Here is an 11,492-nt window from a genome sequence, read left to right as displayed (position 1 = left end):
GATACTCTTCATAATCAACAATCGTTCTGGGTGCAATGGTAAATATCATATATTTTAAGGCATACGCCGATAAACGAGCATACGCTGCATACGTATCACCTGATGGCACTCGCCGTCGTCCATGGACACCTAAAACACCAGACGCATGACAAGTGCGTTATTAGTCTTTTGGAGGTTAGGAATTTAAGTGTTGTTGGGAAATCGAAGATTGGGAAGATTGAGAAAGCAGGTAATTAGCGCCTTCGGTAACCTCACTCACACAACAATGCAAGCGTTGTCCCACACTCATAATATTTAGGTGCCCATTGCACCTTAAACATTTCCATCCTCATGTTGGCAACGGAATTACCTACATTATCATAACCATTTAATATGTACCAACACATAGAACAACAGAAAAACACAGCTATTACTTAACACTTTCACCCTCGCTAAATTAATATCCTACGAAAATTGCCTTCAAAAAATTTAAAATTTCTCATTCTAATCCCCACGGACACTGTAACTGACTCTGTTATGAACTCATCCCCTTCTAACACGGCACACTTACATAAAACACGATACCTCTCAAAGGGCCTTCAATATGATGAAAAAAAAACTATTTTATACATCAAAAATATTCTAAAAGACACACATGATGAAGTGACATATTCGTATAACCTTCTGAAACACTTTAAGCCAAACTATTTTGAACCTTATAAGCTCTGGACTTAAAAGGCAGGGTCTTTAAACCAACAGCAACTTATAAGGTACATTTTGACATCACAAAGAATATTGAGGACGATATTTGATTGAATTTGATTTGAATTTATTACCGTGCCTTTGACATGCTATTTGTTGTTAAAAGTATTCAATATGTAAGGGTTTTACAAGGAGTATTGATGTGACGGTGGATTTAAGTGAGTTTGGCTTTGATACTGATCTCGAGAGGTTTAGAATAACAAAGCTATATTATTCAAATATAAGCAGGCCCTGCAAATACAACATTATAAAGAAGAATAAATAAATCCTTAATTAACAAATAAGTAAATGATTGGGATCATTATGCCATTTATTCATATTCTTACTTGATCAAGAAAGAGAGACAATGGAACGCCAAATATGAACATTACCTACACACCTCTTTCGCTTCATCTACAGTCATCAGTCTTTTCATGCATGCTCGTCTATTTCCATTACACTTTTCATACTCATTGGAGACAGGCGTGAGTATGATCAGGAATATAATATGTATGATCAAGAAAAACTAACTCAAACCTAGACGTTTAAACATTTCCAACTTAACGAGTAAGAGAGCTTAACGAGTTAGAGAGCAAATAGGTACTTTGGAAATATGTTAGCAAGAAATTGCAGCTGGACCTAGTCACTTAAAAAACTTGTCCCAGGTTACAGAAAGAAATTCACCTACACATCACACCCAGACATAAATTATGGTCTTCAGCTCCTACATTGACAACCAAGCATCCTGCTTTCTCATCTGGTTAGCATAACTGTGAGCATATCATCTTAACAGCGCCAATAAACGTCACATGAGTTTTTATGAAGCGTACCGTCGGCGTGACACGTTAAGAGCTAGGCGTCGAAGTATCGAGTGCCACTAGACGTCCCGGAGGACCTAATAATACGATATTGCCAAAAAATATGATGACAGCATCGAGCGAGACCGCCAAGCTGGGAATACCTTGTGAGTTCACCGGTTTCTACTTGAAAGTAAGTGTTTGTGGCAAATTGTGGTGTGTGGGAGTGGGTTTGGTTGGTGCAGAGTGGAAAAAGTTGGAGGTAACTCTTATCTGTTAGTAGAAATAAAGAAAATCCATGTTACATCAACATGAGTTTTAAAAACTTTTATGACACGAAAGACCCCAGAAAATAGGCGCTTATTTCAAAATTTAAATGAAGCATAAAATAGGAGTATTTTTTGATGTTATAATTTACACTTCAAACATTTGTTACAAAAAGCCTTTGAAACATTCACAAAAATCCCCATTTCACTCATCATCCCCTTGGCAACATAGGACCATAGCAATGATCATTAAAAACATTAAAGGGTGAAAACGCCCACAATACCCTTTTCACAACAAAAAAAAAGTGTTCCAACAACAAAAAACATGTTTCCACCACCCGCCGACAGACGGCGCTGCGGAAGACTTTACTACTTCCGGTGACAAGATGGCCGAGCGTTCAGAGCAGCCGGAAACTGCGGCGAGAGAGCCCAAAAACACGATAACACTAGAGTAGCAAAACGTCACAACTACTACCATCGTTCAACCAAAAACCTACCTTACCTACTTACTCTTAAAGTTTATTTTTATTATGCATGTCTATGTTTCTTACGTTCTTTCAAAATAAGAAAGGAAAGCAATAAGTAAGAGCGTTGCCGTCAAGTGCGATCGCTTATTTCCCGCATTGAATATGATGTAAGTTTTCCTGAGTGGCGATAACACGTAATGGTATCGTTTGCCCTTTCATACTATGGAGTAGGCTTTGTTACATCATGGACGGTGCCTGGTGGCAAGCTTGTATATCTGCGTAACTTTGAATCAAGATGTTGATTAAACGATTTAAAAGAGACTACTTCTGTTTCTCATTTAGAAGGAATAAATATCACATTTTGATTAGTTTCATACAATTCTCATCATCATCTTCTCGTCATCAGGTTTTCTACCACAGTTTTCTACAGACTTTAGAGCCTAAAAATAAAATCCCTGAAACTAGGTTTTTGTTATTACAAAAGAAAGCAAAATTACAGTATGTCTCAGTATTCGTAGTCGAAATACGAGTAATCGAAATATTCGAAATGAGCTCGATCGCATTTCGCTATATCATTGATTGTGAGCATAATCTCGACCTAATGACGGGCGAGAATGCGATCGAACTCACTTCAAATGTTTCGAATTGACAATTACAGTATAGTCTAGCTGAAATCTATATAATTGTTTATAGCTTACACTGAGAACACCATGTATGTATTCGCCAAAGCCTACTGGACACGTTATGTATTATTTTAGGTTATTGACAATCCATGCCTTAGTTTAACATACATTATATTTTATTTTAATTAATTATAAAGTAATTTATTTTGTATTATTTTATTATGTCTAAAAACTTTTACTTTGAGAAATGGAAACACACTATACGAGACTTGAAAAAATTGGTTGAATATGACGTTCATTTACAGGTATTTAATATTTAATTTTAGATGTATATTCATAAATTCGTCTAAAATCACAGATAGTTGGCCAGATAGTCTTAAGTTTATTATTTAGAATCATCTGATTTCATATTTAACACATTGAACGCCGTGGTAGTCACCGGTGACCGACGTTAGCGGAGGATTTGTCTTCAACAGTTTTCTATTGGCATTCAAAAACTTAACAACAAAGGGCAAGCTAATCCTCTTAATCATCTATCGATCCCACAGAACACAGTGGTATTTCTGTTTTGTGACTCATCCTTAGTCTTCACCACCACCCCATGACTGACATTTCCATCTGTTCTTTTACGAAGGTCGTCAAAGCTCACGACGCAACTCTCTTCGAGGCCGTGCGCCGGTTGTCTGGAGTCCTGGGCGAGTACATGGTGGTGTACAACCACCTCATTGAATGCTGCCATCAGAACCTGCAAGTCCAGAAGACTGCGTTCATCGATAATATTATCAAGGCTCTTGTTTCTAGGTACTCTACTGTTAATTTAATTTAATTTAATTTAGACGGAATCGATAAGACCGACTGATTGCTTTGACAACATTTTAAAAACCTATTTACGTAAAACACGTGAATGTGACGTGTCGCGTCACAGTCGTGGGGAGCCAGTGGATGCAGGTGGCGGCTTGTCGTTCTACGTGGAAAAACAAGGGGCCCGCCAGGCTTTTGTTCAATAGTGGACCTCTACCAGCTGATGATAATGATGATGATGATGATGCTGACGTAAAAGATCTTTCTCTTTGTAATAACACTGATTCTAAAACCTAGTCTGACTCTGATAAATCTTAAGTAGTTATGCCAAAACAAAGATAGGCGGTAATTTATTTCAAAAGTCTGTAAAAGCTAAGTTGAATAATGAATCAAAAAGTTAATACTGTTATAATACTTTCAGAATATTTGAGCTAAAGGCCGAACTGGAAAAATTAGAAGGAAGTCGTTTTCAATTCATTGGTCATGGGTTGATTGCAGTCCATCACACGGTGTTTGACATCGATTTGACCGCGATACCCCTGCAGGTGGGCAGACCAGAACACATACAGGAAGAATTTGATAAAATACTAGCTAGAGTGAAGGAAATGAAAGAAGTTGTTGAAGAAGTCGGTAAGATTCCAGCCAGTGATAATATACAACACAAATGAAATGTGAAGAAAAGAAAGAAAGACAGTGAGGTATTTAAGAACATTAGGCAAATTCTAGAATATTAATACCAAATTCGAGATTTAATAAATTAAAACCAATGGTAATAGAAGACTGAATTCAGAATGAATTCAGAACCTATAGTATTTGCACTTACAATGAAAAGAAAACCAACAAACATTTCATTTGATATTGCAATACAATATAATAAAAATTGCGATCAGACATACAATTGCGGTATACTCGTACTTAAATCTAAATTGTCCATTTTAGAAGAAGAAGAAGAAAAAGAAGAAATTGAACAACCGCGAGTCCAGTTTCTTGATCTTTGGGGTTTTGAAGTGAAAGACGAGGAGCCTGTGTTTAAAGCTAAAGAAGTGGATCTGAATATACCAGAAGAAGTACGCAAAACGAGAGAATATCTGGCTTTGATACTTGCACATGAAAAATCCAGGTATAAAGTTAATTTTAAACAATTTATTTAGGTACGTCATTTTCTAATCGATTTTCTCCTAGCTATTTTTATTAGGAGTTAAAAATATCTTTGGAAAGAACTACTTGAGTAACTTTCTCAAATATACCTACTATACCTTCGTCAGTAAGCTGTTTCTTAGAATTGATTAATTTAATTTATTTATAGACAAGTTATAAAAATGGTGAAAAAGAATCAACTAAGAAGAGAGATGTGGGTGAAGGAGCTGACTGGGACCTTGCAGCCTCCAGCGAGATATGAGATCAGAGAGAGAAGTTCTCAACTCATTTGTAAAGTATTCAGGTTGATTTAATACCATTGGAGTTATAAAGCGTAGTAAAAAGGATAGTAGTGAAACTCTTTACTGGTTTTCTACAATATAAAACATTATATTATGGTAAAGTAATCAATCGCTAATAAATTTTAAGGCGCTCTCAAAAATATATCTGTCCCTACAAATATCTTACAAAATGACCGAGATAGCACAATATGTGAGAGTACAACTTAAAATTGAGTAACATTTGTATCTTTTTGTAAATATTTCTTGTGGAAAATTTACAAAAAAAAAATCTTTTTTTCATCCAGGGAATACTTCAAGTTGAAACGACAGCGGATTAAGGACTGTAAGAGAGATCAATTATTGGGAATTAATATTTGCGACTCGCCGACTTTAGATCTACAAAGAGTAAATGCTGATAAAGTAAGTACGCATACAAATACAACAATATAGGAATTGTTTAAAAGAGATGTATTAAAATCTGATTTCTGATGTAAAGCATACTTCTAACTCAGTAGGTAAATAAAGCAAAGCCACTTTACAACTATGATCTAACAATTCCTCTCCAATTTTCTTAGATGCTTATTGAGCGCTCAAAACTGCGAGGCATTTATGAGAAAGAGTGGATAAAACATCGTGATAAGATAAGAGAAGAAGTTTTCAAATCTAAACAAGCAAAAATCTGTGATGAACTACGGGACCAAATCAGGGAGTGGTTCCTTCAATGGTAAAGTATAAATTTATGAATAGACCACCACGGCGTTCAATTTGTTAAACAAGTATAGACAGTCAAATACTCTCATGGATGTATTCGTTTTAATTTCTAGGTTTGATGCAGTACGTTTTTTCTACGACATACCAAAAGAAGGACCTGTTGCAATCTTCAATGGTAACGTTCCCGATCCTGAAGATTGGTATGAGCAGAATGAAGCTCAACTGATGAAAAATGCAGCGAACAAAAAGAAAAGTCCTCAAGATGTAAGTAATGTGTCTAATGACCGAAAGACTAATAAAAATATCCTAAGATAAATGGTATTTACGATGGCAAAAATAGTAGAGGACTTTGTTAGTTAAATCAATTTTATGTTACAGCTAAAATTCGAAAAACTAGAAGCAAAAAAGCAAGAAAAGATGTTAAAACAAAAAGAACTAATGAAAAATAAATCAGAAGCACTTTTGTTAAAGAAGATGATGAAAAATCCTACGATGCATCCAGGATATAAGTTTCCAGTTTCGAAAACTATTCAAAATCTTAAAGATGTAAAGATCCCTTTGAAATACTTACTATTACTTTTGTCCTTGGAATGTTTTGGTGGAATTTGATAATAGGAATATTACCTAGCAATAATTACTTACTTGAAAATATATTTTTGGGCAGGTTATAGACTACTATCACCAGTCATGGGACATATATGATATATGGGGAACTAACGATGTTAAAGAAAAGTACGTTCATGAAGTTGATGTGATTAACGCCATAATGGAAGTGTCGCTTCAAGTTATGCCAAAAGTAGATCAAGATATGAGGTAAGATGACTCTCTGCAGGCGTGGTGGCCCGCAGTGTTAAGATGCTCGCTTCTCATGCTTAAGGGTGCGGGTTCAAAACCTACCAACGGCAATGTATGTTCAAAACCTACCAACGTAACTTTTTCGAGTTATATATGTACTTTCTAAGCATGTTAGACATCACTGATAAACGATGAAGGAAAGCATCGTGAGAAATCGCTAATCCGCATTGAGCAAGTGTAGTGATTAATACTTAAATCTTCTCCGTGCAAAAAGAGTGCTTTGGTCAGTAGTGGTGCACAATGTAGGCTAGTATAGGCTGTTTATGATGATGAGGAGCAAAGACTAAGAGTAATCAATTCTAACGTTAATAGAGGTAAGAAAATCGAGGTAAAAAAATGCAGAAAATAACAGAAATAAATTGATACATTCATTTACTTTAATCCTTTTTAGGCATGAACTTAAAAAACTAAAGCAAGCTTTGAGCGAAGATTATAAAAACCTCGAGAAGGAAATACCGAAGGACGTGACAAAGCCAATGAAAAAGGAAAAGCAGAAGAAGATAATTCGCGTTGAATTGAATAGTAATATTAAAAAAATGATTGAGGTGAGATTGTTTTAGCAGCTGCTCCTACCAGGAGACGAAACATACAATACCTTTTTAGACAGTATTCAAGTCTCACATACACTTCTTAGACACACTTTATCTTTAGTATTACTTATTTGTATGTCTCCGGCTGCTACAGGAACTAGCTCTACAAGATATCATAGTAGAATATCCTAGAGTGAAATTAAAAGACTTTCTTGGAGACCCTAACTTTGGTGGAGAGGATTTGAGGCGACTAATTGTGTAAGTAACATATTCGAATAATTTTGGATGCGATTTGGACACCCTAAAAATAACAATTAACTTTACAAGTTAAGGAGTCTTTACATTTTGGATTGAGATTAAAGATTTTGCATTAAGCATCGGTTATTAATTTCGGTCATATATCGTTCTGCATTTGTTCCAGACCAACATTTCCATTCAACTTTGAAATCCGAGCGTTCTGGTGGGAGAGATGTCGTGACGTGAGTCACGGCTTCAACAGGATACTGCTGGTTGGACCTAGAACCAGTGGCAAGACTATACTTGTTAAGACTTTAGCTTCTATGAATAGTAAGTTTAATGTTAGTTTTTGTAATAATTATGAAAATAAATTGAAATGTTACATTTTAAGGACCGAGTTTTGCATTGTAAGAGGACGCAGTTTCATTTTTGGGACATATCATACATGGAAAGATCATATAAAGTGAGATAATAAACTGGTCACTGATGGTGGCCGGGGGATAAGGATGGCGACCCTACAAACTTGAGTTTAGGCTTCTACTGACGCCCTACACAATTCACACATGTCCCAAAATTATAATTGCTTTGCAAAAAATCTATGGACTATCTATGGAATGGAGATGTCATTTGATACACATACAAAGGGCTAATAAAAATCAAACAGTCACAATTCGGCTCTAACTGCTGTCATCATCAGTATCATGTTAACTACACATTTTACTACTTACTAAATAAGTACCATAAGTGATAGGAGAATGAAGTTCATGTTTATGGAATTTGGCTTTCAGAGGCAGTCCTTTTCGACTTAGACCCTGACAAAATCCAAGGAGACTTGCAAACGGCACCATTCCTGAAACGTCTGGTGAAAATGGTAGTTACTTGTGCCAAGGTGTTGCAGCCTTGTGTCATCCATGTCAAACATGTGCAGAAACTGTTTTATAATAAGGTACTTTTCTAATTTATAGTGTAGGTACTAGGTAGATAGTCATGAGCGTGAAGAGTCATAATATTCAAAAGTTAACATTCAGAAGTTATCGAAAGGTCAATCCTCCCCTTCAACCTTCAACCCCCCCAATTTTTAAGTGTGAGAAAGTCATGCTTCGGCTTACCAGATTCCCAAATCCCAATCTTCCCAATCCCCGATTCCGTAACAACCCAAAAGTCCGACAACGCACTTGTAACTGGTGTTTCGTATGTATGGACATCCCATCGCCTGATGATAATCATCAGGTGACCCATCCACTCGATCGCCGCCCTATTCCATTAAAAAAGGATTTTAAAAATGTTCACTACAATTTTGCTTGTTGTCTTCTTTTCTTGATTTACAGACACCAACTGAAGACGTAGACATGAATTATGTCCTTATAAAGAAGTACTTTGTACAGTACTTGGTGAAAAATATTAGCAAGACTGACAACATAACAATAGTAGGTAAATATTTTTAAATTTTTTGGTAGTTACGGTTGTGAGAAAATTTTATTTTCAGCTGAGTCTTTGATTCTCGTTCTTTCTTTGAATGTTTTGTTGTTTGTCAACATGATGTTGCACTTCGTTTATTATTGTAGAAGTATTTCAAACCTAAACTCCTCCGTGACTTGTCATCTCCTCAGGTACCTGCATAGACCCATGGCTAGCCAAAAGCAAGGGTTTATTGAGGTCGTTTCCTACAGTCCTGCTTCTACCAGACAATACGTACTCCCAAGTCGTGCTGCTATTGGAAGATTGGGTGATCAAGTAAGTTACTTCTGTTTATGGTATAACGTTATCGAGTCTAATTGCCGTAATATTAAAATTATTTCGATCTCATGATATTTGTGAAGATTGTCCCCTCTCCTCTCGTGAATGTAGCAAGAACCGACTAAGTGATTATATATTTGACATAGACCGGACAGCATCTGCAGTTCTCTGATACACCAGAATCTTTGAAATAACGATCTACAATACTAAATATCACGATATACTCACGTACAATAATGGAGAAAAGCTTTATTAGTTTGACGAGACAGGGCAGCATCGTTTCCGGATACACCAAAATCTTTGAAATAACGATCTACAATAAATTCACTAAAAATCACGGTTTACTCGCGTATTAAAGGAGAAAAGTTCTATTAGTTTCGAGTCACTGTGAGACTCTTCATCATGAGCAGCGTGCGCAGACGCGGTGACGTCGCGCAGCCTACTGCATCAGTAGTAGAGCTTTTCTCTCATCAGATCTATCACCCTTAGCAAACCCCTCTTATATAAAGGAGACCTATAATCCACTGTCATGGACTTTCGATACTAATACTCATTAACTTACAGGTATGAAGTAATACCAGCCAACTTCAACGTGACCAACTTGGCTCATATACTGCGAGGGTACAGCTTCGGATATCTGAAAGACGCGCTGGAGAGGTTCATGTCGGCTGACAGAATTATCAAGTAAGATAGTGCTTTGGTGTAATCTAAGATAACTCTTATGAATTTATCATTTAGATTCATATTCCTATAGCACCTGTCACATGGGCACATAAACTGGGATTTGAACTTTGACTACCGAAAGAAAAGTGAAAAAATCTTAAATATATTTTGACCTCTTCCCCATGGTGGTTACATAAATGAAATTAAATGAACTTACCTAAATGTGGCTTGTTGAAATTAAATTGAGCTTTACTAATTTCAGAATAGCTGCTTATGGACTAACACCTATGGAAGTCTTAAATTATATTTTAGAGGATGAAACTGCTGAGTTAGTTGTAAGTTGAAAATTATATTATAATTGAAAACTCATACAAAAATTGTTCATATAGATATGTAAGTAAAGTCTTTATAATTACATGTTTGTTCAGGAATACGACAAGTACCTGAAATGGTACCACGAGAAAACAGCTCCTGGCATTAAAGAAGCGAAGCACTTACAAGAACAATTAGACTACAGAGCAGCATTTGAGAAATACGTAACGAAGGCTAAAAAGGAAACTAAATCAGCGCCCAGTAGTGCCACTACGAGCAACGCTGGCACCAATGACTAATTAAAGAAAAAGTTTTTGTGTAAAAATGTAAACTAAATTAAAATATACGAGTAAGTAGTCAACTCGGACCACATGCCTACGGCCCATTTGGGACGAGTTGGGGAAATTAAAAATAAATAAAATTTTTAGTGGTCAACTCGTCCCACTTTTTTTTTGTATGGATCTTTAAACTTTATCAATGTTTGGTACAGTTAGCAACACAAGATTAAAAATATTTTTTATTGTTTTGTTTCTTTACTTTCGTTTTATTTATAGATTATTTCATATTACAACATCCTTACGAAGTAAGAACCTCTTTTTTTAGTGTCGGTTAAATAATTTATTAGCTCAATTTATTTTAGCAATCGCACAAATTCATGTGTTATCCAAAATTACTAAGAATAGTAAACATGTGTGGCTTAAACAATGGTCATGGCGGTCACTTATGAAGTAAATGATAACATAGATAGAATGAAGTTCCTAGAAAATCTTTTGTTTTCAACAAAGTAATAGAACTTTATTATTTCCACACTAACCCTTTTGCTACTGACTGTACCTTATCTCATTGTGGTAGTGACGTGGGACGAGTTGACCACTAAAAATTTAATTTATTTTTAATTTCCCCAACTCGTCCCAAATGGGCCGTAGGCATGTGGTCCGAGTTGACTACTTACTCAAATATACGTCCCAGAAAATGTGACTGTTCTTAATTTTAGATGTCAAGTAAAAATATTCGTAGTATAGGCTACGACGTAACCGTTGTAACGCTACGCATGCTACGTTTTCGTAGCGCTACGGGAAACTTGCTACGCTTTTACTTATACGTCTGTATGTTTTTTTTTATATGCAGTTTATAACAATAAATTACTTATGCTGCACGTACTTAACAAAACTATTATAAAAGGGTAAAGAATGTAATTGTATAGGTAATCATTTATTTATACTTTATTGCACACATACTACATACTACTTCACAACCATAACACAAAATAACAAACCGTTTTCACGAAGCTATAACAAGCACTCCATCCAATCATAGATTATCACTCCACACCACATTCAAATCACCATAAAATC

The 11,492-nt window shown here is 35.7% G+C and overlaps 1 protein-coding gene across 2 annotated transcripts; it reads left to right on the top strand.

Moving 5' to 3' along the window:
• Positions 1 to 3,044: 3,044 nt before the first annotated feature.
• On the top strand, positions 3,045 to 10,440 carry LOC118268534 (IQ and AAA domain-containing protein 1-like). Of its 2 annotated transcripts, XM_035583070.2 has the most exons (19): positions 3,045 to 3,178; positions 3,508 to 3,674; positions 4,096 to 4,304; positions 4,614 to 4,794; positions 4,981 to 5,115; positions 5,398 to 5,512; positions 5,668 to 5,816; positions 5,917 to 6,067; positions 6,182 to 6,349; positions 6,468 to 6,616; positions 7,050 to 7,203; positions 7,343 to 7,446; positions 7,610 to 7,755; positions 8,214 to 8,371; positions 8,754 to 8,856; positions 9,036 to 9,159; positions 9,727 to 9,846; positions 10,088 to 10,160; positions 10,254 to 10,440. In XM_035583070.2, the coding sequence occupies exons 1-19, from the start codon at positions 3,095 to 3,097 to the stop codon at positions 10,434 to 10,436; spliced, it is 2,673 nt and encodes an 890-aa protein (XP_035438963.2). In that variant the 5' UTR covers positions 3,045 to 3,094; the 3' UTR covers positions 10,437 to 10,440. The 2 variants fall into 2 exon arrangements, 1 of the variants encoding a protein (XP_035438963.2); XR_007707424.1 differs by lacking the exons at positions 10,088 to 10,160; positions 10,254 to 10,440 and having other exon boundaries at positions 8,754 to 8,852.
• Positions 10,441 to 11,492: the final 1,052 nt, after the last annotated feature.

This window comes from Spodoptera frugiperda, chromosome 29 (genome assembly GCF_023101765.2).
Source record: "Spodoptera frugiperda isolate SF20-4 chromosome 29, AGI-APGP_CSIRO_Sfru_2.0, whole genome shotgun sequence".
NCBI lineage: Eukaryota > Metazoa > Arthropoda > Insecta > Lepidoptera > Noctuidae > Spodoptera > Spodoptera frugiperda.
The sequence above is the reverse complement of the archived record's forward strand: the minus strand, read 5'-3'. Positions and strand labels throughout refer to the sequence as shown.

Excerpts from the sequence above, each read along its gene's own strand:
- LOC118268534 (XM_035583070.2), top strand. The coding sequence starts at position 3,095 with ATGTCTAAAAACTTTTACTTTGAGAAATGGAAACACACTATACGAGAC. Across the intron at positions 6,617-7,049 it reads AAAGTAGATCAAGATATGAG|GCATGAACTTAAAAAACTAA; the intron begins GTAAGATGACTC and ends AATCCTTTTTAG. Across the intron at positions 10,161-10,253 it reads ATGAAACTGCTGAGTTAGTT|GAATACGACAAGTACCTGAA; the intron begins GTAAGTTGAAAA and ends ATGTTTGTTCAG.